General features: G+C 31.4%; 1 protein-coding gene across 1 annotated transcript; it reads left to right on the top strand.

Annotated features, from left to right (window-relative positions):
* Window positions 1-20: 20 nt before the first annotated feature.
* LOC129218221 (uncharacterized) lies at window positions 21-24,304 on the top strand. The gene is made up of 3 exons (XM_054852447.1): window positions 21-677; window positions 972-2,310; window positions 24,228-24,304. The coding sequence occupies exons 1-3, from the start codon at window positions 21-23 to the stop codon at window positions 24,302-24,304; spliced, it is 2,073 nt and encodes a 690-aa protein (XP_054708422.1).
* Window positions 24,305-24,539: the final 235 nt, after the last annotated feature.

Genomic DNA, 24,539 nt, shown 5'->3' on the forward strand with positions numbered 1-24,539 from the left:
AACCTGTGAAAACTTTGGGAATGTTATGGAGACGTGACACCGATAATTTCACTTTTGCCATCACGTATGAAATTAAGGACATGTTCACCAAACGAGAAGTTTTATCTACTATCTCGAAACTCTTTGATCCCCTTGGACTAGTAGGTCCAGTTCTCACCAAGGCGACGCTTATAATGCAAAGTCTATGGACACTGAAGTTGAACTGGGATGAGTCGTTGCCGACGGATGTGATGCAAGAATGGACTTCGTTTCTCGCTCAGCTCCGGCAAGTTGATCAAATTAGTGTAAAAAGACAAGTGAATGCCGATAACACCGATGCGTTTGAAATTCATGCATTTTCGGATGCATCTCAACGTGCATATGGAGCAGTAATTTACTTGCGTTGTGTTGATACATCTGGAAATTTCACAACCAGACTTTTGTGCAGTAAATCTAGAATATGCCCTTTAAAGATGTTAACCATTCCCAGACTTGAACTTTGTGGAGCTCTGCTGCTGGCGCGATTGGTGAATACGATTTCTCTTATTCTGGAGTTGCCAATATCAAAAACTTTTTGCTGGACGGATTCTAGTATTGTCTTATGGTGGATCAACACTCCCGTGACAAATCTCAAGACTTACGTCGCCAATCGGGTGGCGGAGATTGTGACCTTAACCGGTAATTGCAGTTGGCGGTGGGTGAGTCCGGAAAATAACCCGGCTGATTTGATCTCGAGAGGTACCACAGTCAAGGACCTCGTTTCGAATGAACTTTGGTGGAATGGTCCGGAGTTTTTACAAGGTAAATTGCCATCAACTGAGAATTGTGATTTTTCTGGTGATCCTGCTTATGAACTAGAACTCAAGAACTTTAATATTAATACATTTCTTATTTCAGAAAATGATGAATTTTTTGAATATTTGTTAAATGTAACTAATGATTATTTTAAATTATTGAGAATTTTAAGGTTTATTCTCGTATTTTCTCGGAAGTGTAGAAAGGAAGAAAGAAGTCAATCTTTGGATGACTTGCAAAGAGCTAGAGCCATTCTTGTTAATAAGGTGCAAGCAAGGCATTTTGGGCCTGAACTTGCGGCCTTAAAGAATAAAAAAGGTATTTCAGGCTCAAGTAAAATTTCGTCCCTAAATCCCTTTGTGGATTCAAATGATAATTTACGAGTAGGAGGACGCCTTACTAAAGCTCAAATAGAGTTTGATGCCAAGCATCAGTTAATCCTTCCTCAACATAGCAAATTAACTTATTTAATTTTTGAAAGTTTTCATAAAAGATACTTTCATATTGGTGCCCAGGGATTGCTTCATTTTGTGAGGCTGCAATTTTGGCCTATTAATGGCAAAAGCATTGCAAGAAAGGTTGTGCATAACTGTAATGTTTGTTTCAAAAATAACCCAAGTTCGCCATTGCAGTTAATGGGAGAATTGCCTTCTGAACGAGTAAACCCAGTTGCCCCCTTTGTCAATAGTGGTGTCGATTTTTGTGGACCATTTCAAATTCGCGTAAGTAACCTTCGAAAGGCAAAAATTGTTAATGTATACGTTTCTATTTTCATATGTATTTCTACAAAAGCCATTCACTTGGAGATTGTTTCCGATTTAACCTCGGAGGCATTTATTGCTTCCCTGAAGAGGTTCATCTCTAGGCGGGGAAAAATTTCAAGCATTATCAGTGATAACGCAACCAATTTTAAAGGCGCGAATTCTGAAATTAAGAAATTACTGGCACAAGCAGACACGCCTACCTCAAAGTTAAATAACTATTTATTGTCTGAAGAAATTGTTTGGAAAAATATTCCCCCTCGTTCTCCTCACTTTGGAGGGCTATGGGAATCAGGTGTGAAATCCTTTAAGCATCATTTAAAACGGACCGTAGGTAACAATAAATTAAGTTTCGAGGAATTTACCACTGTAATGGTTCAGATAGAAGCCATTCTGAATTCCCGTCCACTTACTCCTTTATCAACCGATGTGAACGAGTATGAAGTTTTGACCCCTGGTCATTTTTTAATTGGCCGCCCACTACTTGCACTTCCAGAGCCAAATTTCAAGGACATTCCAGAAAGTAAATTGTCTAAGTGGCAAAAATTAACAAATTATGTGCAAGTAATTTGGAAACGATGGCAGACTGATTATTTGAATCACTTACAGCAGCGTAACAAGTGGCAATTTGCGAAGGATAATGTTGAAGTTGGTACTATGGTACTTTTAAAGGAACCCAACGTACCCCCGTTACAGTGGCCACTTGGTCGTATTGTGGAAACTATAAAGGGTTCAGATAACAAAATAAGAGTCGTAAAAATTAGAACTTCTAATGGTATTTTCACTCGATCTATTTCTAAAATTTGTATTTTACCAACTCAGTAAAAGTTATTTTTGGGTATTAAAATTTGCTATTTACAATTTTTTAAACTTCTTTACATGTTTACCTCTTATATATAATTTTGAAGTAGCTTGTTATGTCACTATGTTCATATCCTGTGATAAATTTTGATTGTTTTTGAAATGTATGTTATGTATGATTGGTTTTTGAAAGTTGAACCTTTCAACGCGGGCGGCATGTTACATCTCAACTCTAGAAGTAATATGCATGTGGCGCCATCGCAGTTGTTAAAAGGCTCGCACCTTCTGCTTCGGCAGTCGTTACCTGAAGACTCTCGGTGCAGGTACACCGAGATTTGTTTATACAGTATGTTTTAGTTACTTAATAAAAAATGTTCTACCTACGTTTTATCAATTTACCCTTTTAAAAATACAGTCCACTATATTCAACCAGTGAACCTTACCAAGATCAATATTCTTATTCAAATTTGTTTTACATTTCATACTGAATTCAAAAGATTTAATGCATAATAAAGTAACTTTTGCATTGAATTCAGTTTCTGTTTATTCTTCTTAAAGTTAATTTGACTCTAAAATGATAAAAATTGTCTTTTATCACATTAATACAATGAATAAATTTAAATTTTATTATTATTTTTTTCAAAATGTATTTGTTTTTATCTAATTACACACTATAATTTTCTTTCAAGACTGTTTCTGTAAATAAGTACTTTTTTGCTATTGTTCGCGAAACCTTTAACGAGTTTGGTTGGTTTCATTAAAGTCAACCGCGGGGAAAGGATACATTTCAAACAATGTCGTGATGTTACTGTCATCAAGCCATCTGGTAGTAAAACCGATCAGCAGAATCCAACAATAAGGATCCGATACAGATAAAAATAAAGGGAACGGTGCATTGGCCCATTTTCTCGATCATTGATTTCCTTTTCAAGACGGACGTATCGATCAGAAATATTTGCTGCTACCCCGGATGGGAAGTTAGAGAAAGTTAAGATAAATTTACGAATTCCTTTAAAAAAACAAACTTTACTAATGACTGCACATAAAAAACATTTTATAAAAGTAAAAATTAGTAATGAATCAAGAGCAGATTTATTTTTCAAAATTCTAATTATTATTATATTTAAGTTAAAAAATGTTTATTAATAGTTCCAGTTTTATTAATAATCCAATTTTAATATTATTTTTTCATCCGTAGTTCACAACATATTTATTAAATTTTAATTTGAACAATATTGAAGGAAGTTGGTAATTTTTGGGATAAATAACTGTGATCAAGGTTACAGAAAAATAGTTCTTGGTGGCACTAAAAACTGTTATCTATTACGATTTAATGCTATTAAAATTCATCATGATTTCACAAGACTAGCACGTTAGGCACATTTTATTTGTTTTAGCCTTCATAATTGTTGTGGTCAAAATATAATATTTACATTACATTTACAACCATTGCAAAACGGAAAATTAAATTTATTAAATCAACCAAACAATAACACAAAGCTCTGAAAAATATCTATTCCAATTTCCAGTCTAAAGGCGACAAAACCATTACGTCCTATTTTTTCAAACAGAAACTAATCTTATATCTTAACTAAACTATACCAGTATCTGAACAAATTGCAACTAAAACTTCATTTTAAACTATAACTAACTTCTAAACAGCATAGTGTACATAATCAGTTGATGTCCTCTGAGGTAAATCTTTATATCAACAATAGGGCGGATACTCGTAAATGAAGTCTTTTACGAGTGTTCCGAAGTGAAGTCATCATTTTCCGCCATCTCCTTTCTAGGGATATATTTTTTAAATAAATAACTACTCAGAGTGCAGCGGGTGGTTACACTACCTCAATTTAAGCGGCTGTCATTCAGAGAGGTCATGCAAATATATGAAACCCACAATAAATACCGAAATGGGCTTTCGCATTCATTTACATGTTTTTTAAGTCTGTACAAGTCTGTACAAGAAGGATTTCTTTCATATATACTTTTAACGCCACTACAAGCCTATTTCACGCGTTAAAAATAGGAAATACGGCTCGAATGTATAGTTAAGCGTATTTTCAATCTTTGTATTTTTAATAGAAGTACCGTAGAAATAGGGAAGGAAAAAAACAGTCGTAATTTTTAATAGTTACTTTTTAATTCTTTTTGTTTGCTTTGTGAGTACAAACTCTTAAACATTCAAAATAATAAAAATTAAAACAGTACATGTATCTTTTTCCCTGCCGTCTTCCTTTTCATCCTTGGAAAACTTTTTTTTGCCGTACTATAACCTGTTACTGTGGAATTGTGAACAATTATGGTTTCCGCTCTTTTTTGCGTATTTTGATCCGCCAAATGTAAATACCTATACTCTTTCGTTCAAATATATGAAGGAGTATTTTCACGTCTGGAAAAAGATAAAAATTCTGCAGCCTTTTATTATATACACAACTAAAAAGAGGTTCCGTCCAGAACTAAACGAGCTTACTTTCTCGCATACCAATCGATTTTCTAGTATCTGATCAAAATTTTCAAAATTAGCTAAAATTGCAAATTATTTATACCATATTTTTTTTCAATATTTTAAGCCGATTTCTAGAAATAAAATATGCCACGCTTATCTAAAGAATTAGATGCGTAAAAAATAAATAAATGAACAAATAAAGTAGCAGCAACATTTAAACAAAGCAGCAAATACATTTCATTCCATTAAAAAAAATCTTTTTCCGCTTTAAAAAAAAATAATAATAAATTAAAAAAATCATTAAAATAAATACATCATATTAAAAAAATCGTTTTTCCCCCTATTTGCAAAAGATAATTTTAGAAATGAATTAATATAATTTCAAAAATGAATAAAAACAAAAATATCAACTTAAAGAAATAATTTTCATTGTCCAAAAAAAAAAAAAATTCGTCTGCGCATATATTTAAGTAGAAACATAAAGGACTCCGAATTTCTCCACCAAAAGCTGAGTACATTAATTAAAACTTTAATGTGAAAATAAAAAAAAATCATATTAACAATAATTATTTCACAGTAAAAACCATAGCTGCGGATCGGGAGCCGATGGTATTTCATTCAAAGACTCACAGTTGGAATTGGTCATTTCTCTTAAAGTCCGCAACTCTGCTAATGCTTGCAGAGTCGGAGTCGTACTTACTTTGGGATAAAGGAGTCGGAGTCAGAGTCGAATTTCCAAAAGTTGGAATCAGTCATTTTTACTTCGTGTATATTTTTTTGCCAAAGCTACGAAGTCAGAGTCGAAGTCGAAGAGTCGGAGTCCGACTATATTTCGGGTACAGGAGTCTGAGTAGGAGTCAGGTGCCTCAAATTTCTCGGAGTCAAAGTCGGGAGTTTGTCGTCAAGAGCTATTTCCGACAAAATTTGTTTGAAGTAAATTCGCCTTCAAGTTCGGAATCTACATTGACTTTCCGTTTCTCCGAAGGAGTTAATGTTAAGGGTTATTCGTTAATATAAACGTTAACGTATTATAAACGTTAAGGGATGTTCAAAATTGAACGTAAAATGGTTCAAATCAAAAAGATTTTTATATATACATGTTTTTCATCAACAGCCTTTTCCTACAAAGTTTGATTGAAGCAAATTCGCCTCTAAGTTCGGGATTGCCTTCCCGATTTTCCCGTAGGTGCTAATGTTAAGTTTTTTTTTTCAACTGTTCAAAATTAAACGAAAACTTGTTCAAATCAAAAATGAACTAAAGGAATGAGGTGCCCTCGGCGAGATCTTTCGAACAACAAAAAGTTTGTTCGAATTGGACTATTCAGTCAAAAGTTATTAGGTGGGGACAGACAGATCGACAGACAAACATTTCCCTCATCTCAATATCCTACTTTCAAATTTTAAATTTTTCGATATTTATTTATTATTTTTTTATTATTCTGGGATTTTTTTTTTGTTTTTGCTTTTCGCGATATTTTTAAGATGCATTAAGCCTTCTTTCAAGTTTTTTTTCTTCGTTTTTTACTTTTACTGCTAAAAAGCATTAGGTTAACGAAGAACGTTCGAAAATTGCAGTTTTTTGGATATTTATGGCAACACTTTTGAACTTACTTCCTAGCAGAGTTCTTGAACTTCAAAAGAAAAAGCGATTTTTTGTATTATTTCAAACCGAATATTTATTTATTATCAAAAAATAAAAACACTTCAAAAACCCGCTTTACCCTACCCAGGGGCCCAAAGCGGGTGAGCTTAACTAATTGTGATTTGGTACATTTGCCATAAAATATGAAGATATAAATAATTAAAATAATTGACTAGCTATCTGTCATTATTAAAAAAAACATGTATAAAAAAAAGGTGTAATTAGGCAATTTAAAGTCAAATTTGTTTATAAAACATAATGAAATCACTGATTAAATTAATGGACTAATGAATTGCCATCGAAAAAAATAATTTTTTCAAGTTTTATACTCATCCTGTTGAAATAGAAATCTAAGTTAGCATATGTATCAAGAAACTATAAATAACTATATGATTTTTAAATCCTTTACCCGCTTTGCCTGACCCGCTTGCCCTAAGAAACGTTTTTCATTTCAATAATTACAACTTTAAATTAAAAAAAGAAATAAACGGAATGACCATCGTAGTTTATAGGTGGATGGTGTCAGAATAACATAATAGGATTGACAATAAAAAAAAGCTGGTTTTCGACCAGTCACAAGTTACAAAACATCATTTTTTACTTCCTTTTCAAAAAAGGAAGCATTGTATTCGCGAAAAAAATCTTACTAAAAAATCGGCCTTAATTTCCTTATTGCTCACCTCCGAATGAATGTTTTTTTTTTTTTTTTTTTTTTTTTTTTTTTTTGACACGACCACACGTGGATTTATGCCCAGGAACGTACAGACACCCGAAACATCGATTTTGACAATCTCCGAGTTCGAGTTTTCTCGTGGCGTCCTTATGTACGTATGTATGTGCGTATGCATGTCGCATAACTCAAAAACGGTATGTCCCCGAAAGTTTATATTTGGTACGTGGACTCCTAGTGGGGGTAGTTGCGCACCTTCCCTTTTGGTTGCATTAGGATATTCCTAAGGGGGTCTTTTGCACCTTTTTGGGGGAAATTATTGTTAATTTCAATGCTAACTCAAGTGGTGTTATAATTTGTCAAACACTTGGCAATTAATCGCCAAGCTTTTGGCGGTCAAGTTTTGTCACTAACTTGGCGAAAAATTTGACCTTTTTTTAAGTTTTAAATCTGGTTTTAATTTCGCCAATGTTGGTGATATTTAAAGAGTTGATCACTGAATCACATTAAAATCGCATATAATGGGGAAATAAATCTGTGTAATTTTTTTTTTTTTTTTTGCTTTGGTTCGCAAGAAACTAGGGTTGAAAATATTTAGTGTTTCCTTGCTCACTCCAAGGCGCTCTTATCAATAAAGAGGCGTAAAAGGAACTCATGTGATGCACACATCAGATCGTTTTTTAGAAATGTATCATTCTTAAAATTGTTTTAAGCTTGGTTGCGCCATGCCCCTTTTTTTTTGCTTCGCTGGAACTGATTAAAACTTGGGGGTGTTCGGGTAAACACGACAAAAATATGCATTGTCACTTACACACCTTGGAGGGGGAGGGGTTTATACGAAGGCCTACCCGCTTTGGGCGCCCCTATCCTATAATGTAATATAGTATATAGGGCAGTTAATACATAAAAAGTAGTCGAAAACTTTGTACTGCATAGTGAATAAAATATGACAACGTATATAAAGTACAAATACAGAATGAAAAAAGGTTCGGGTTGAACCTGTCTTCGTTTTTAATTGCACTGATGATAGCACTTGTATTTTAGAGTGCCGAAACAGCTGTTTGCTGGTTTTTTAACCTTTTTTCATTCTGTATTTGTACTTTATATACGTTGTCATATTTTATTCACATGACAGTTAATGTCTGATGTTATAAATAATAGGCCAACCTTATTTAAAACGTTAAGGAAATTTTTACGAAGATGAAATGGAATGAAAGAGAGGGGGGCTCAGCAGAGCCAAGCACTGCTACCAGAATGAAATATATAACATTAAAACAATAATAATAACACAGACTTTTTTAATGCTTTTTTGGGAGATTTAGAGAGTTAACCTACGTTTCAAGATGCTATATACCTCTTCGGCTCCATGAAGTAAAATAAATAATGATCCTGAAAATATACTTAAAATACTCCAGACTTTTTACAGCGCCAATATAAGTTAGTTTTCTATTTTGACAAACAGTTAATCTTGAAGAAAATAGAGAACAGACATCAAAAGGATTTACCCTGAAGATTTTGGTGAAAAGAGAAACTATCATTTATCATTTCTTTCACGCAATTTTAGTGTTAATGTTAAGATAAGTTTTATTAAAGAAAAGTAGAAGACAAAGAACTAATGTTTATTTCTTTGAGGATTTTATTTTTGTAATTTACTTGAATTCAGTAAGCATTTTGAGATTTTCAGCCATTATATAATGTCTGAAGGTGGAATTAATGTCTCGCATAGTAAAATTCAAACGTTATGAAAATATATTGCTATTGTTTTTTAACCGACTTCAAAAAAGGTTACGTATTCGTCTTACGGTTTTTTATGTATGTTTCCTCATTTCTCCAAGACGCCTGGACCGATTTGAAATATTCTTTTTTAACAGACTTCAAAGGAGGTTATGTTTCCGATTTGCGGATTTTTATGTATGTTTTCTGATTTTGCCAAAACGCCTGGACCGATTTGAAAAATTCTTCTTTTTGTTTGAAAGGATATACTTTCCAGATGGCCCCTTGGTAATTTTGTCTGGATCTGATGAGGGGTCTCAGAGAAATCTAAGAAACTTTAAATTTCATACGTTGTGGCAACGTAGTCCATTTTCCGTCAGCCGTGTGATAAGTCACAGATCACGTGGTTTCGCCGTGAACTGTGCATTTTCTCGTCGGATGAGTCTTGTTTTGAACAATATTTAATTCTCACTCCATCGAAATTTGCCCCCGAGACGCTGTGCTCTATTTCTTTCTCTATTGTGTTCATCTTAGCTGTTTTTAGACTCCTCTGCTCGACGCTTTCTCAATCGACATAAACGTAAGGAAGGCCTCTCCGTCATGTACCCCCCCAACGTACTTATTTTGAATTTACACCACTAAAAAGCAAAAACTAAATTATTTTCAAATAAAAAAAGAACCGACTTCAAAAAACAAAGAGGAACTAAAAAGTATAAAATAATTTTTCATAATTACATATGTTTTCCCTCCCAAACCTATAAATCAAATTCGTTTTACAATTCCAGTACAAAAATCAGCTTAACTAAACAACATATTATAAAATAAACACTGATTTTAATTACTATACGATGAACTATTTTAATACCTTACTAATTATATACGATCTCTTAATTTTTAACAGCCTTTTGAAGCCGGGGTCTCCTACAAACTACTTCCCAACGTAACGACAACCCACCGAATCCTGAGTAGAACACTAATTTAACTAAACGTGAAATCAGTCTTTAAAACTAAACCTACTCAGTTACGTTAGGAGGCCCCGATTTCAAAAGGTTATTAAAATTTAAAAGATCATATATAATTAGTTAGGTATTAAAATAAGCTGTCGTATATAACTAAAAGCATTGCTTATTTTATAATTGAGTTTAGTTTAGCTGATTTTTCTACTGAAATTATAAAATAATATTGATTTATAGGTTTGGGAAGGAAATTGTATATAAGTGTGACCAATTATTTTTTTTAGTTCATCTTTGTTTTTTAAAGTCGGTTCTTTTTTTATTTAAAAATAATTTATTATACAATGATAAAACCTGTAAGAACTATGCAAAAAAAAAAACTTTATAAAATTAAACGTTTTCCTTTCTTACCGTTTTATATAGCATAATGCCAAATTATTGTATGAAAATAAGTTTTTTGATTTTTGCTTAACTATTAAGAATAGCAAAAAAGAAATTTACTTGCAGATAGTTTGAAAACTTTTTACTATTAAAATTATTACTTTTTACTCTTATAAAGTTGTGATTGGTAAAAATATGTGGTCATTTTCATAAAAATTATGTTAAATGCTTTAAAAAGATGTTATTAAATATGTTAGTGAAATGAATATTCAAACAAACGCGCATGAACTGAACATGAAATGTTACAATTATGTTATATTTTAAGTCAATATTTCTGCATAGTTATTTTAATGAACATAAAAATTTCAAATTTCATGAATTATTATCTCATTTGGGAGATTCATTGTCGAATACTTTGCAAAAGATTTGGTTAATTTAGTGAGATAAATATTTTTATTATTTTCCCATGAGCCTCCCTTTGGCACCGATATATCCCTAAATATGAGTACAGGTGAATTAAAATTTTATCGTTGTAAGCAAATACCTTAATTTCGAAGAATCTGAAGTCATTATGAATTCCCTTTTCAAAGTTCTAATGTTTACAGATGATTAATTACTTTAGCATAAAATAATATTTACTGTTTCAACTTTAGAAATCTTAAATCAGGAATTCTCCTCTTTGAAAGAATTAATAACTTTAGATTTAAAAATAATGTATTTAGAAAGTAAGTTTTAAGGACTCAATAAATGGCTAAACAATTCTCTATTTTAAGAAGCATTTCCTTTTTGCTAACCGAACCATGAAATACAAAACTATACCTTATTTTCAAAATATAAAATATAAATGTGTTAAAATTATATCAAGCTGACATTTTCCCAATGCACTGACTCAGGCAACTTTTTACGCTAAGACTGTTCTGCGTAAATAAAGTGGTTTGGATATAGTATATAGTCATAACTGTAAATTGTTTGGTTTTTCTGCATTCCTTTTCGACACCAGAAGGTTGTTTTTTCTCTCTTTATGAATAATTAATTAATTTCCTTCCAATGAATTCTTCTTGAATTCAAAATATGAATTTGCAAATCATTGCGAAATATCAAATCATCCTGGTGTATATTTTTTATTTTAATAAAGCATTTTGATTTTTCCTACAGTTTTCTGCCGCTTTGCAAAATCTAACGAACATTTTATGCGTATGAAGTCTTCTATACTCAGTTCCACAATGCGTATTGAGTTATGGAGAAGTCTTCACTGCACATTAGCAAAAATAAAAAGGCATTGGAAAACGCTTTTGTTCTTCGTATTCCATTTTTAAAATGGTTTTCAAAATTAAGAAAACTGTTTATTAACATTCTTTTATACATTTACTCATTTTTAATTATTAAAGTTATTTTTTAAGTCCTTTTACCATTTGTATGTTGTGAAAAAATAAATATTATTCACAGAAATAAATGCACTTGGTTTAACATAATTAAAATATGTTACACACTTTAAAAACTGTTAGTGCTTTCAGTTAAATTAATTCCGTCATCCATTTATTCATGGACAGAATTACATAAAAATATGTTAACGGAATCTGAAAATATAACTTCAAAAAACACTTTCAATTACTTTGAAAGTCATTTAATTGAGTATTTAAACGTAACAGTTATTGCGATGTTTAACAGTTGAATAAAATGGGCAAGAAAGTTCTTTTGTCATGCTTATGTGAAATGCAATTTCTTCATCATCGAAGCTATTCCAAATTTTATCATCGCGTGTTTTATCCTATTTTCATATCTAAATATTCAAATGAAATTCAGTATTAAAAGGTGCAAAAAACAGTTTTTAAATAAATTGACATTTTCCAAAAAATTACATAGCCAGTTATTTAAAATGATTGTATAATGTACGACCAAAATGACTTTGAAAAGTTAAAAGGATTTCAAATATGGTATGATAATGCAGTTAATTGTATCATTTATAATATTCGATATCACGGCTTTTTCAAATATTTACATAGTGTATTTGGCTTTCAAAGTCTTTAAATGTTCGCAAACATTAAAGGACAGTTCTAGTAATATTTTGTGAAAATGAATATTTAATGGATTGAAAAGGGTGATATGTCATGAAATGCAGAAAGAACGATGTTGATCGCGTTTTCCGTTAAAAAAAAAAAAAAAAGAACTCTTTAAGTATGAATATTTCTTAATGCATATGGAATGCAACATATTTGTTGCGCAAACAATACGCCACACATTTTTTTTTTAAAGATGAATTTTAAGATGTCAATCTATAGTTAGGATAAAGTTTTTTTTTCAATAAACATTATGAATAATTGCAAATTCGCAACTCCAGAGCTCGAATACGCTACCTTGCGGTGATTAACAATACTGCCGAAAAAGGTAAAATATACCGTTCCACGTGTTTTCTTTGGGATAAATTACAGGCTTCAAACTATTTTGTGGTATAATGCAATTTCTGAGGAATAGAAAAGAAAGCTTCCCAAAAACACGATGAAAAATTGCTGACATTCGCTAAGCTTCAAAGCAAGTTACAAGTTACGGAATTGTTTGTTTTACCATTCTTATTCACAATTAGACAGTGGCTTCAGTACCCCCTAATAGTTTATTGGAGTTGCGAATAGCTGAGTTCATCGCAGCTCTTTCCTAAATAGTAAAATTCCAGGAAACTAAAACAACTCAACCCCATTTTATGTTGATAGAAATTCTACAAAGTTCAAGGTGTCATTTTCTATTATTTTAGGTGTTTCTTCTCCATACTACTCAAACAAAATAAAATTAGTATGATTTTTTAAAGACGATATGTCATACATGACATTAAAATATGGAAGTTAGTTTCTTCTCTTGTATTAGCGTTATAGAACGTTATAGATAAGGGCGTAAACAAATTATTTTCAGTTGCAAAAGTTATCGCTTTAGTCTTTTATCTAATTTCTGATAGCCGAAACTAATTTAGAAATAACAAAAAAGCTGATTTTGAATAATCTCCCCTTATACATGATGAACTATTCAATGTATTTTTATGCTAAAATAACTTTCAAAATTATAAAAACACAAAAACCAGTTACTTTTAAGCAATGGGTGTCGAAATGCAATTAAGCTAAACACCAAAAAGTGACAAATATAGTTCTGCTTCCAATGCTCCTAAATCTACATTAAAATAATATTTCGTGTGTGCAGTTTTTTGCACTGCAATTTGCTGGTACCAGTGTTTTTCAATGATTCGTCATTAAGAATAAATTAGCGTTTTATGTTTTGAATTGAAAAAACAAATTAAAACAAATAATTTATTTCGTGTTGAATTTAGTTTGCATTCCTAAAGGTTGAATTGAGCTGTTCATATTTTCCATTTTTTTCAGTGCATTCCTTTTTTTTTTTTGTTTATTATAGATACTTTCATTTTTCGGCCCTCCTTTTGCAAAAATAAGAAAGGGTTTCGAAAATTAAAATTAAGAATGAAGACCGAGAACAATATTTATTTCAATAAGAGTTACAAAAACACTCATGGAAATGTGTCTATCGAAGTACAAATGTCGAAAATTCTATGCTTATATTTATGAATGTGGGTTCAATGTACAAAAATAATTAGATTAGAAACAATAAATAAAAGTATCAATCACTTGTTCAATCACATGCAGTGTGTGCTGCGAAACATCAAAGCCAGCAACTTTTTGAAGTTAAAAAACAACTTTTAAAACAATAATAACGTGTTCAAAATTAAGAACACACTTCAAATAAAGTTCCCATAGTGTACTTCTAACAAGATCTTAAATCTGCAAAAATGAAAAGAAGTAGAATTTTCTTGAGAATTATGTGTGTACCTTCAAAATCTTTTTTAACTTAAAATGAAAACAGTAAAAAAAAAGGCCATTAAAAACTGATCGTCTGCTCTAATAGATAGAGTAGACCGGGCTCGTTTACGCGGATTTTTTTTAATGAATTTTCTAAAATTTACGTTTTAAATTAGGAAATTTTAGGCATTGTGGGTTAATGAAGCAGTAATGGAGTCAAAATTGGTATATTCAGTTGTTGCTCAGGTTGTGTTTTTAACCCTTAGAAAAAATATTTTTTAATTCCAGTCGGTTGCATAAACGTGCCTCGAACACGGGGCACATTAACGCACATTTATTTTGACGCCTAAAGTAGGTGTGTTAGTGTTTTGAACATTATGTCTTACCATTGTTAAAATAAAGCAATTTTATTACAGACTGAATAGTGTATAAAGTAAAAGTTGAACGGTCATGAATACATGATTTTAAGCTATAAGATACGAATTTGTAACTCAATTAAAAATTAAATGGAAAATTTCAAAACTAAATAGCCTGAAAACACTAAAAAGTTTTGAGACAGTTCGGAGCAAAAAAAAAAGCATCAGGGCACGTTTGGAAGTAAGACATAGTAAGAATGTGCGTAAAGGTGCTCAGGCGTCAACGCGTATACTTGCCCCGTCGCCAAGTTTAGATTTATTTTTAACGTGCAAAACATTTAATTACATTTCGGTTCATACAAATACAATTCTCAAGCAGGGATAAAATTCTACTAATTTCTATATACATGTTCTTTCTTAACTAAGTTTTCCTTATTCACAATAAGCTTCAAAACGTTCAACTCAAAACTTACTCGATATGGTAGAAAATAGATTACTCTTTCTGTATGCTAGAACGAAGTTCGATTGGTGCTCAAAAACTTGTGAGGATATTTGCTAGAGAGCAGCCTCAATCTGTGTTATAATTCGTTTTGAAAAAAGGCACTGCGTAAACGTGCCCCATGCGTAAACATTCCCCGGTCTACTCTAAGTGATTTAAGTTATGTATTTTTGTATTTTTTTTTTTTTTTTTGTTAGTTGGTTGCAGCATACAAAAACTGCACGCTTGACAAAAGTAAAAGCTGAAAGATTACTCAAAAATTATGTAAAAGGTATATCGTAATAGGACGTAAAGAAAACACTTTTTTTTTCTTTGTAATTTTACGATCTTAAAGAGGGGTCAAATAAGAAAACCTTGGAAAAAGAATCACTCTCGATTTATACCTACAACCCATCGAAGCCTCAATGACCGTGCAGTATTCATATTTAGTAAAATTTACCTGAAGGGGAGAGTTCGATTCCAGTCTACGCTCAAGATATCTTTCTGCAGTAAAATTCTTTGAGTATTGCCTATATTTGTTCCATATCCATAAATGTGCACCACTTGTTTCATGAAATAAAGCAAATCGTACATAAGGATAGCGAAACGTAGTCAGATCGTAGTTATTTTAAAAAGAGAAGAAAATAAAAAAATAAACACGAGGAGCAATCTTTGAAAAAGAACTACAGCGAATCAAAAACTTTGATTAAAATCGCCAGAGTAATTGAAAACGGTAATTACGTTTATCATTCACTTATATACTATTTGAATGGGGTTTGATGTAAATATCCAATGGTTGTGCAAAATAGAGCTTAAGACCATCACACGTGCTCATCAAGTCACTTTACCTTGACCCTAAGGACAAGAAAATTGTTGACACGACTCATTTACTGCTATGTATGCATTGCTCACATGGATAATGTTCTCGTAACTTTGATTATGGGCTATTGAAAATACAAAGCAAGTTAAACCTACTAATACAGGGACGAGAAGAAAGTTTTAGGTTCCTGCTAGGGATTGCAATACCGAATCGAAAATTCAATACCGGAAATCGGTATTTTTAAAAAGTGATACCGGAATACCAGTATTAGGGGCAGATTGCCTTAAATGAACCGGTTCCATGACTGGACTATGAAGATATTTTCCCCACCAAAGTTTTCTCCAGCACGAAATCAGATTTAGTGTCTGCTATTGTCTCAAAACAGTACAATGTAGAATTTTCTAGGAGCTTGAATCAATGCATCATACTGTTAAACGTCCAAATATGATTTCTACTGTTCACTTACTAATGATTGACATTTATATTTTATTTTTACATGCTTTGAATATTACTGAACAACTAAACTAGATTTCAAGTACAATTCCCCATATTTAAAGTTTTACAATGAATCGTTACAACTATGAGAACATTTAAAATGACGCACTTGCTATCATTGAACGGCAAGTTGTTTCTATGAATGAACCAGCTGACAAAGTGGAATCTTATTGTATTATTAAATTTTCAGCTCAGTTATCTTTAATAATTGCAGAATATTTTTAAATAATTGTGATACTGATGAAAACATATTTTTAAAATAATTTTTGCAAACTCCCCTCAGTTTTTGTATTTTCAATTTAAAAACTTGTGTAGTGGATTCAGTGCTAGTTAAAGTAAATTTTAATACAGTTTCAAGTACGCTTGTTATTCGAGAAAAATACCCAAATAAGTGAAAAAAAGCTAGTGGATAAATGCGGGCATGCAACGTGCTACAGCAAAATCCTTGTTGTGAAGTAAAATCTTTGTGAATCAAAATTTTTGAACTTGAATGAAGCAGGGCCTCAATTTGTTAAAAAGAGCCCCCATAAAATTTTACGAAGAAGTCAAATGTTAGAAAATGTCAAGTGGTAAGCGAGGTGTGGTGAAAACAGCTGCGTTGTGTGAGTCCTAAAGGGGTTTTTATGATTTTCCTGTGATATTTTTTTTTTAAATAAAACCAATTTTCTCTTTTTGAATAACTTACTATTATTTGTAGTGTTTGTTTTTTTCCTGTAATATTTATTTATATTTTACGTTTTGATTTTCTTATTTGAGAATGGTTCATCGATTAAAACTCAATAGTCCATTCATATCAACTGGTTCCCCTGAATGGACCACACGCTATAATATTTCTTTTTAATTTTTATTCTTTATTGAATACAGTTAACATAAGAGCGAGTATTGTTATAAAAGGCGAAATATACTGAGTAATTATTTTTACCGTCAATATAAAGTTTGTGTCCAAACTACTTCCTAAAAAAGAACAAAAGTGTTATGTGGTTCATTGACGGCAACCTTCCCCTAATACCAGTATTTAAAATACTCAAAAAAAGGCTTGAAAGAATATTGTTTCGTTGCCATATTTCATAACTTTGTACAAAAATTTTACTGTTTATGAAAACTTATTGTGAATAAATATAAAATGAAGAAACAAATGTCACAATAAAAATTACAATAAAAGTAAAACACATAACCCAGCTAAAAATAATCTTCAGAAAATCTGCAGAAAAAAATTTTTTTGAAGTATTTTTCAAGATTTCTGCAGATTTTTAGACGACAAGCAAAATCTGCTTTTTGTCTTCAAAATAATCTGCAGAAAATCCACACAAAAAAGTTTTCTTTTTAGTCTTCTTTTAATATTCTGCAGATTTTTTAAAGGTAAAAAAAATCTGCAAATTTTCTTCAATTAGATCTACAGAAAATCTACACAAAAAATTCTCTTACAGCTTTCTCTAAATAGTTCGCACGTTTGTAGATATTTTACGGTTACCAAAAAAAAATCTGTATTTCTATTCAAATTATTTCTTAAAGTTTTATTACAGCATAAAAGTTTTTCACACTTTAAATTTTTTTATATTTTTTTTTCAGTTTTTAGAAAATTAAGCACATTTCTTTGTTTCTCTTATTAAAATCAGTAATAAATTACTTAAACTTTTCCCCCAAGAACTTTGATTTATATTTTGATAACTTAAATTGAAATTTAAAAGCATTTCAACACGTTTGAAACATTTACCAAATAAAAAATGTCTGTTTATTGTATTATACAAATAATATGACATGAAAATCAATTTTAATATAAGTGCATGATTCAAATCAAATAAAAGTGAAATTACAATACATCTTTTTTTTTTTTTTTGAAAACAAAACGATATTGAATAACGCAAGTTATTACATGGTTTGAAAGGGCTTTCAAAAATGTCATTTTCAAGAAGGATACGGATTAGAACAGAGTCAAATTTGTCTTACTTGGAGAAAAATCAGGAAATTGAAATTAAATAAGAACAAATATGACTTGAAATAATGTTCTCGAACGGCGGGCCGTTCGAGTACAAACGCACCGAACGCCAAACCTCTTACCGTCCACGGAGGCCTCGGTCCGTCCCGCAATTCGGGTGCCACAAGCACAAGGCTACGAGAGTAGATTACCCTTCGACCAGGTGACGCGTATTGTTTTTTTGCTCCGTGACGGAAACAAATAATTAGGGAAATTTTAAGTTCCATCATTGGAAACCCATGAAAACATATTGGATTCATGCCTCGGTTCACAAAAAGGTAAGACACTTTAAAATTTACCAACTATTATTTGATTAAATTAACTTTTATTTAATAAGTGTATATTATATTAGGGTTAAGATAAATAAATACCTTTGTGCTGAATAGTAAAGTCAGACCAAACAACGTAAGTAGAAGCACAAATTTGTAAATTACAGCAGACACGTGTTTCGGCGTTACAGGGAACGCCTTTTTCAATGCAAAAATAATGAGCTTATGGATGAAAAGACATCCGACAAAAACGCTTTTGTCGGATGTCTTTTCATCCATAAGCTCATTATTTTTGCATTGAAAAAGGCGTTCCCTGTAACGCCGAAACACGTGTCTGCTGTAATTTACAAATTTGTGCTTCTACTTACGTTGTTTGGTCTGACTTTAATATTAGGGTTAGTTTGAAATGTTATGCCTAATCGGAGGTTTTTAATTTTTGAATTTTTTTCTTTTTCACCGATTGACTTAAAATTTTGAGCGAACATTTACGTTGTCAATATCTATTAATAAAAAAAATGTGTTACGATGTCTCAATAATAACCAGCCTAATTAACTTAATTACTTTCCACCACGTGGTCGATTTGGAGGAATTTTTCGAAATTTTTAATTTTTACAAATTGTTCTATTTATTATTTCGTCTTGAAACTTTATACTAATTTTACAATCATAGCGATGTATTTTTGTGACAAATTTGGTTTAATTATTTCAATTTGCATAAGCTTCAATTCAATAAAATTTAAAATTTCATTTTGGATGCGTAGTTCAAGTTTTAATTATATGTTTTGTTAAACGAACATGAAACACCACTCTGCAGTGAATTTACTCATTTTTATTAAAGAAATGTCGAAACTTAAAGTTAAAAATGCTTTCGGATTTTTATTGCATTAATTTCATTTGTTATTAATTGTTATCTACTATTTTTAATTTGCTGGGTACATTTTCTGCAGTTTATCTACAGATTTTCTGCAGAATATTTAGGTATATTTGAAACATGCTTTCTTTACAAAATCTGCAGAAAAAAAATCCGCAGAAAAAATCTGCAGAAAATTTGAGCATATTTGGAACACGCTTTCTGCAAAAAATCTACAGATAAAATCTGCAGATTTTCTTTAGAAAGCATGTTCCAAATATGCTTAAATTTTCTGCAGATTTTTTTAAAAGATTTTCTGCAGATTTTTTTAAACTGGGAATGCTTCTTTTGAACTGTCTGTAAGCCTGGAACACATTTAGTGCTCCACCTTACAAGAGTTGAAAATACTGTTTCTGAACTCAAGTAGGTCGGTGGTACTGTTAATAATGCGCGATACTCCTCGTCTAATTTTCTAGAAGTTCTTCATCTCCAAATAATTCGGTTTCTTGTGTGTTGTGTTTGGAAAAACCCTTTGGATGTGTGTTTCTTTTGTATTATTATTATATATTTTTTTAGATATATAGCTAGTTATAATTTTTTCCCGAGAGACGATACTTTTCCAGCATTAACAGCATTTATGTTGAGCAGGTGAGGTATGAGCTTGATTTATATTATTAGATCCTTGGTTTGAAATTTACGATTAACTTGAAGAAATTTGATCTTAGCTAGAAATTAGTGCTTCTTATTTGTTCTTTCTTTTATTATTTCTTTTCAATATTATTTACAATTTATGTATGTAAATATCTGAAAATATGTGTTAAATTATTATGCGTAACATCTATGCACAGTTTCAAGGAACTATATAATTTCTAAATATTATCTTGCAAAGTATAAGGCGTGACAACAAAAAAATGCCAGTGACAAAAAATTACCATTTGTACAACTAACAAGAAAAAGTTGTTTGCCATAATTCAGTACAGTTGAGACAAATATTTAAAGAAAATATCATAAAATATTGCTGCAATTAATGGTTAAATAAATTATTCATAGAAAAAATACATTCGAAATCACACTCGAAATTAACTTTCACAAAAGGGAAAGTGAGTGATCAGGGATATAGAAAGAAATAATAAAACATGGTGCACAGAAGCACACGAAATGCGATTCATCTCACCATTAAGTAATGAAAATATCATCATTTTTCAATCTTTCCAACACTTTTGTTTAATGATAGTTTATTGGTTCGTGTTTTCGAAGTGCCAGATGTTTATATCAACAGGTTTATTTTGGTTCTATAGCATGGAAAAAGAAATGGACTTTTAAAATATAATTAGATATTTATGAAGTTAAATTAAAACGAGCTGATGTGTGCATCACATGACTTCCTTTTACGCCAATTTAATGATAATAGCACCTTGGAGTAAGCAAGGAAACACAAAATATTTTCACCCTTAGTTTCTTGCGAACCGAAGCAAAAAAACGTTTTACAAGGATTTATTTCCCCATTGTTGGCAATTTTGATGTGATTCAGTTGTTAACTCTTTAAATATCACCAACATTGGCCAAATTAAAACTAGATTTAAAAAAAAAAAAGCCAAATTTTTCGCTAAGTGGGTGAAAAAATCTTGGCGATATATCGCCAAGTGTTTGGCAAATTATAACAGCACTTGATTTAGCATTGAAATTAACAATGTTTTCCCGGCAAAAAGGTGTAAAAGACCCCCTTAAGAACATCCAAATGTAACCAAAAGGGAAGGTGCACAACTAGACCCTACTAGGAGTCTACGTACTAAACATTTGAACTTTCTAGGACATACCGTTTTTGAGTTATGCGAGATGCATGCGCACATACACATATACGTATATATACACATACACACATACGTACATATACACATACACACATACGCACATACATACGTACACGGACGTCACTAGAAAACTCGTTGTAATTAACTCGGGGATCGTCAAAATTGATATTTCGGATGTCTGTACGTCCCTAGGCATATACATCCACATGTGGTTGGATCAAAAAAAAAAAAAAAAACTCAACATTCATTCGGGGGTGAGCAAAATGGTTATAAAAGCCGATTTTTGAGTGATTTTTTTTTTCGCGAATACAATACTTCATTTTTTGTAAAAGGAAGTAAAACTTTTAATTGAAATTATTTATTATATTCAGCTAATTCCAAAAATACCAGTATTTTAACTTCAGTGAATACCGGTTTTCCAAAATTGTAAAATATCTCGAAATACCGATATTCGGTATGCCGGTATACGGGTATAGCAATCACTACTTCCTGCAAAACTTAAAAAGAATGCTGATAGGACTTTTTGAGCAGGCAGTTTTGTTTTGCTCAGAACCTGCCAGAATCAAGGCAATGACAGACAATAAACTCAGCAATCTTATCACAGAAAAACTTTCTGACAAATCAAAAATTCCAAACCACACAAAAACGGTAGGGAAACAGGTTGAAGCTGGTGACTTGTGACGGATTTCAAAATAAGCTTGCAAAACTTAGCTTACGACGACAAACTTTCGTAGGTGGCAAATTTTCGAAGGAAATAACTTTTTGTTAGACGAAATTTCTTCCGTGGTCACTTGAAGCGGAGTATCAATTACGTCAAATTCATTTTATATTTGCGGAAAATGCAGCTTGGACATCGATTTGTTTCAAAATACAGCTAGAAAATAAATAAACTGGTGACTGAAGCGTAGAAAGCAGTGACAAATAATGCCCCCTTTCCACTCAAAACAAGAATTTCCTCATTCACGTTTGTGGTAATGGATCACATTAGTTAAGTTTTAAGCAGACTAAACCGAATAACATATTGCCTGAAGTACCGTGAATTCGCTGTAACGTCGATAATTTATGTAAATTAAAAGACTAAAGGGAGACCAAATTATTTTTTAAGTTTCGTGAAATTTGGCACCATGTTCATTGGACCAATTTTGACGTATCGAGATAATTAAAAAAAAAATGTAGTCGGAAATTTTCACTTCACCCGAATAAGTTGCGTACTTTTAAGTACTAACACTTCATTTCGTCGCCTCTGGACAACAGTAGTACATCTTACTGTTATTTCTGGGCTTAGACTCCTTACTGTTGCTCTGAAGTGACGATATGCTCTACACATTTTCGTCACATTTTAAAATTTTTATATATACTCAGAATGTTTCGTGTAATGAAATTTTCTACGGACAGTATCCGCTTCATTAATATTAATATACCCAGTGAAATATGTTTTGAAACCGGAGAACTCATACCTTGCTTTATCTAACCATATTGCAGGTAACCTGCTTATTTTCAGGGCTGTTCAGGGAATGCTGAAGCTGAAAGATAAATATTTACGAGCGTTGATTTCACACCTAAGCATCCGGGTTCGCTTATTCTTGCGAAACTCGTTCAAAACACATTAATAATTATTAGGAAACATGTTGTCACATTGCATTTATTTCCTTGAAAATCAGCTATTCAAAGTTATTTCTGAGTGTGATCTGCAACGACCTTTATCAAATATCACACAGTTTTGTTACAAACAGTTAGTGAAATTTTTAAAAGGATAGAATCATAATATTATACCAACTTTATTTTCCAGAGAAGGGAGCGATGTTGAGCAGTTCTAACAATGTTATCATGAATTGCTTTCATGCACACGAAACAGAAAATGTATTTGAAAAATATTGTGAAAAAATCGGGAAAATTTGGAATATTTAATAAAATGTACCGAAATAACATTATTTTTAAGTTAAGAAAGAAGGGCTCGCGATTTTTATGAATAAATACTGTCTTTTTTTAAATACTTGATACATGATAGAAAAGAAAAAGTCAACTATGTGTATCTTTCAAGATTGTTAGGCTTCAAATTAGTTAGCTGCTTAAATATAGACTTTTTTATTGCGGAACCTGTTTTTAAAAAAATTATAATTTCAACAATTGGTTGATATGAAAGAATACAAGAAGTTCTCAAAATATGTTTAACATTACGAGCATTATATTATCTGTAAAAAAAGGGGGGGGGGGGAACAATATAATGAACAAGCAAAGAACTGCAGCAAAATATCATTGGATATACATTTTGAGATTTAACTCTGCTAAACGTTATTTACTGGCTAAAACAGAAATATTGAAAACTCATACTAAATAAAAAGTGTACATCTCAAGTGAGTTATTACAAAAAAAACTCGAAAAAATAGCTTTTTTTTTATTGTGAAAAAATCAAAATCCCCATCAATCATTTCCGCAACTACGTTCAATGCTTCATTTCACTTAGCGAATTAATTCTGGTTTTTCATAACTTCTTCTCTTTTACGACAAAAACTAAAAAGGAATTAAGATACTCTGCAACTTTTCCAATTTTGTTTGCTGCGAAAAAGTTTCTGCGATGATTGGCTTTTTTGATTAAAAAGGTTTTTCATTCACCCATGGGCAAGAATTTTTGTAAAGATTTTAATATTTAAAAACTTTTTAAAATGATTAAATCAAGCAATAATTTTTGACGTGCTCTACATCAAAAGAGCATTCGAATATAGTTTATGATTTTCAACCTGGTTAGATCATTATTTATTATGTACTAGCGGTACCCACACGGTTTTGCCTGTAGTAGAAATTAAAATCTCATTTGGTTCACGTGTATATTTACAAATAATGGATGATGAATTTCTCGCCAATTTGCAGTGTTCATTTACTCGTCCACATTATGGTAATTTGCTCGTTCACGTTATGATAATTTACTCGATGACGTTATGACAATTTTCTCGTTTATGTTATGATAATTTGCTCGATAAAATGTTTTTAAAATTGGAATAGAAAAAGAACAAAATCGAATTTTCAAAAAATCTCTTCGAGTTGCTCACCCCTATGCTACGAGCTAATTATGTGCCAAATTTCAGGAAAATCAGTCGAATGGTCTAGGCGCTATACGCATAACAGACATCTAGACAGATAGACATCCAGAGACACAGATATCCAGACACACAGACTTTCAGCTTTATTATTAGTAAAGATTTTTCATCACAGATCATAATGCTCGGTATATTTTTAGAGCGTGAAGAAAAAATGATTATTGCTAATCCTGACATATATAATATCGAGTTCACTGCTCAAGTAAAGCTGAAGTAACCAGCAATAAAACTCGTTCCACAGTCAACTCTCGATATCTCGAAATCTTATAACTCAAATATTTCTTTATTTCGAAATTTTCATTAGAACGCGAAATTATCAGTGTTTTTTAATGCTAAATTGTCTCTATATCTCGAAGGTAACAACTATTATGTCGAAGCTCTTATGGAAGATTCGTTTTCATTCATGCACAAAAATTCAGCAAAAAACATACTATTTTTTTTTTCCTTTTACT

This window comes from Uloborus diversus, chromosome 1 (assembly GCF_026930045.1).
Source record: "Uloborus diversus isolate 005 chromosome 1, Udiv.v.3.1, whole genome shotgun sequence".
In the NCBI taxonomy this organism is placed as follows: Eukaryota; Metazoa; Arthropoda; class Arachnida; order Araneae; family Uloboridae; genus Uloborus; species Uloborus diversus.

Bases quoted from the DNA above. Each gene is read 5' to 3' on its own strand.
- LOC129218221 (XM_054852447.1), top strand. From the start codon at position 21: ATGTTATGGAGACGTGACACCGATAATTTCACTTTTGCCATCACGTAT. The intron at 678-971 runs GTGAGTCCGGAA...TTTTCTCGGAAG, and splicing joins GTAATTGCAGTTGGCGGTGG to TGTAGAAAGGAAGAAAGAAG. The intron at 2,311-24,227 runs GTATTTTCACTC...GTATATTTTTAG, and splicing joins AAAAATTAGAACTTCTAATG to AGCGTGAAGAAAAAATGATT.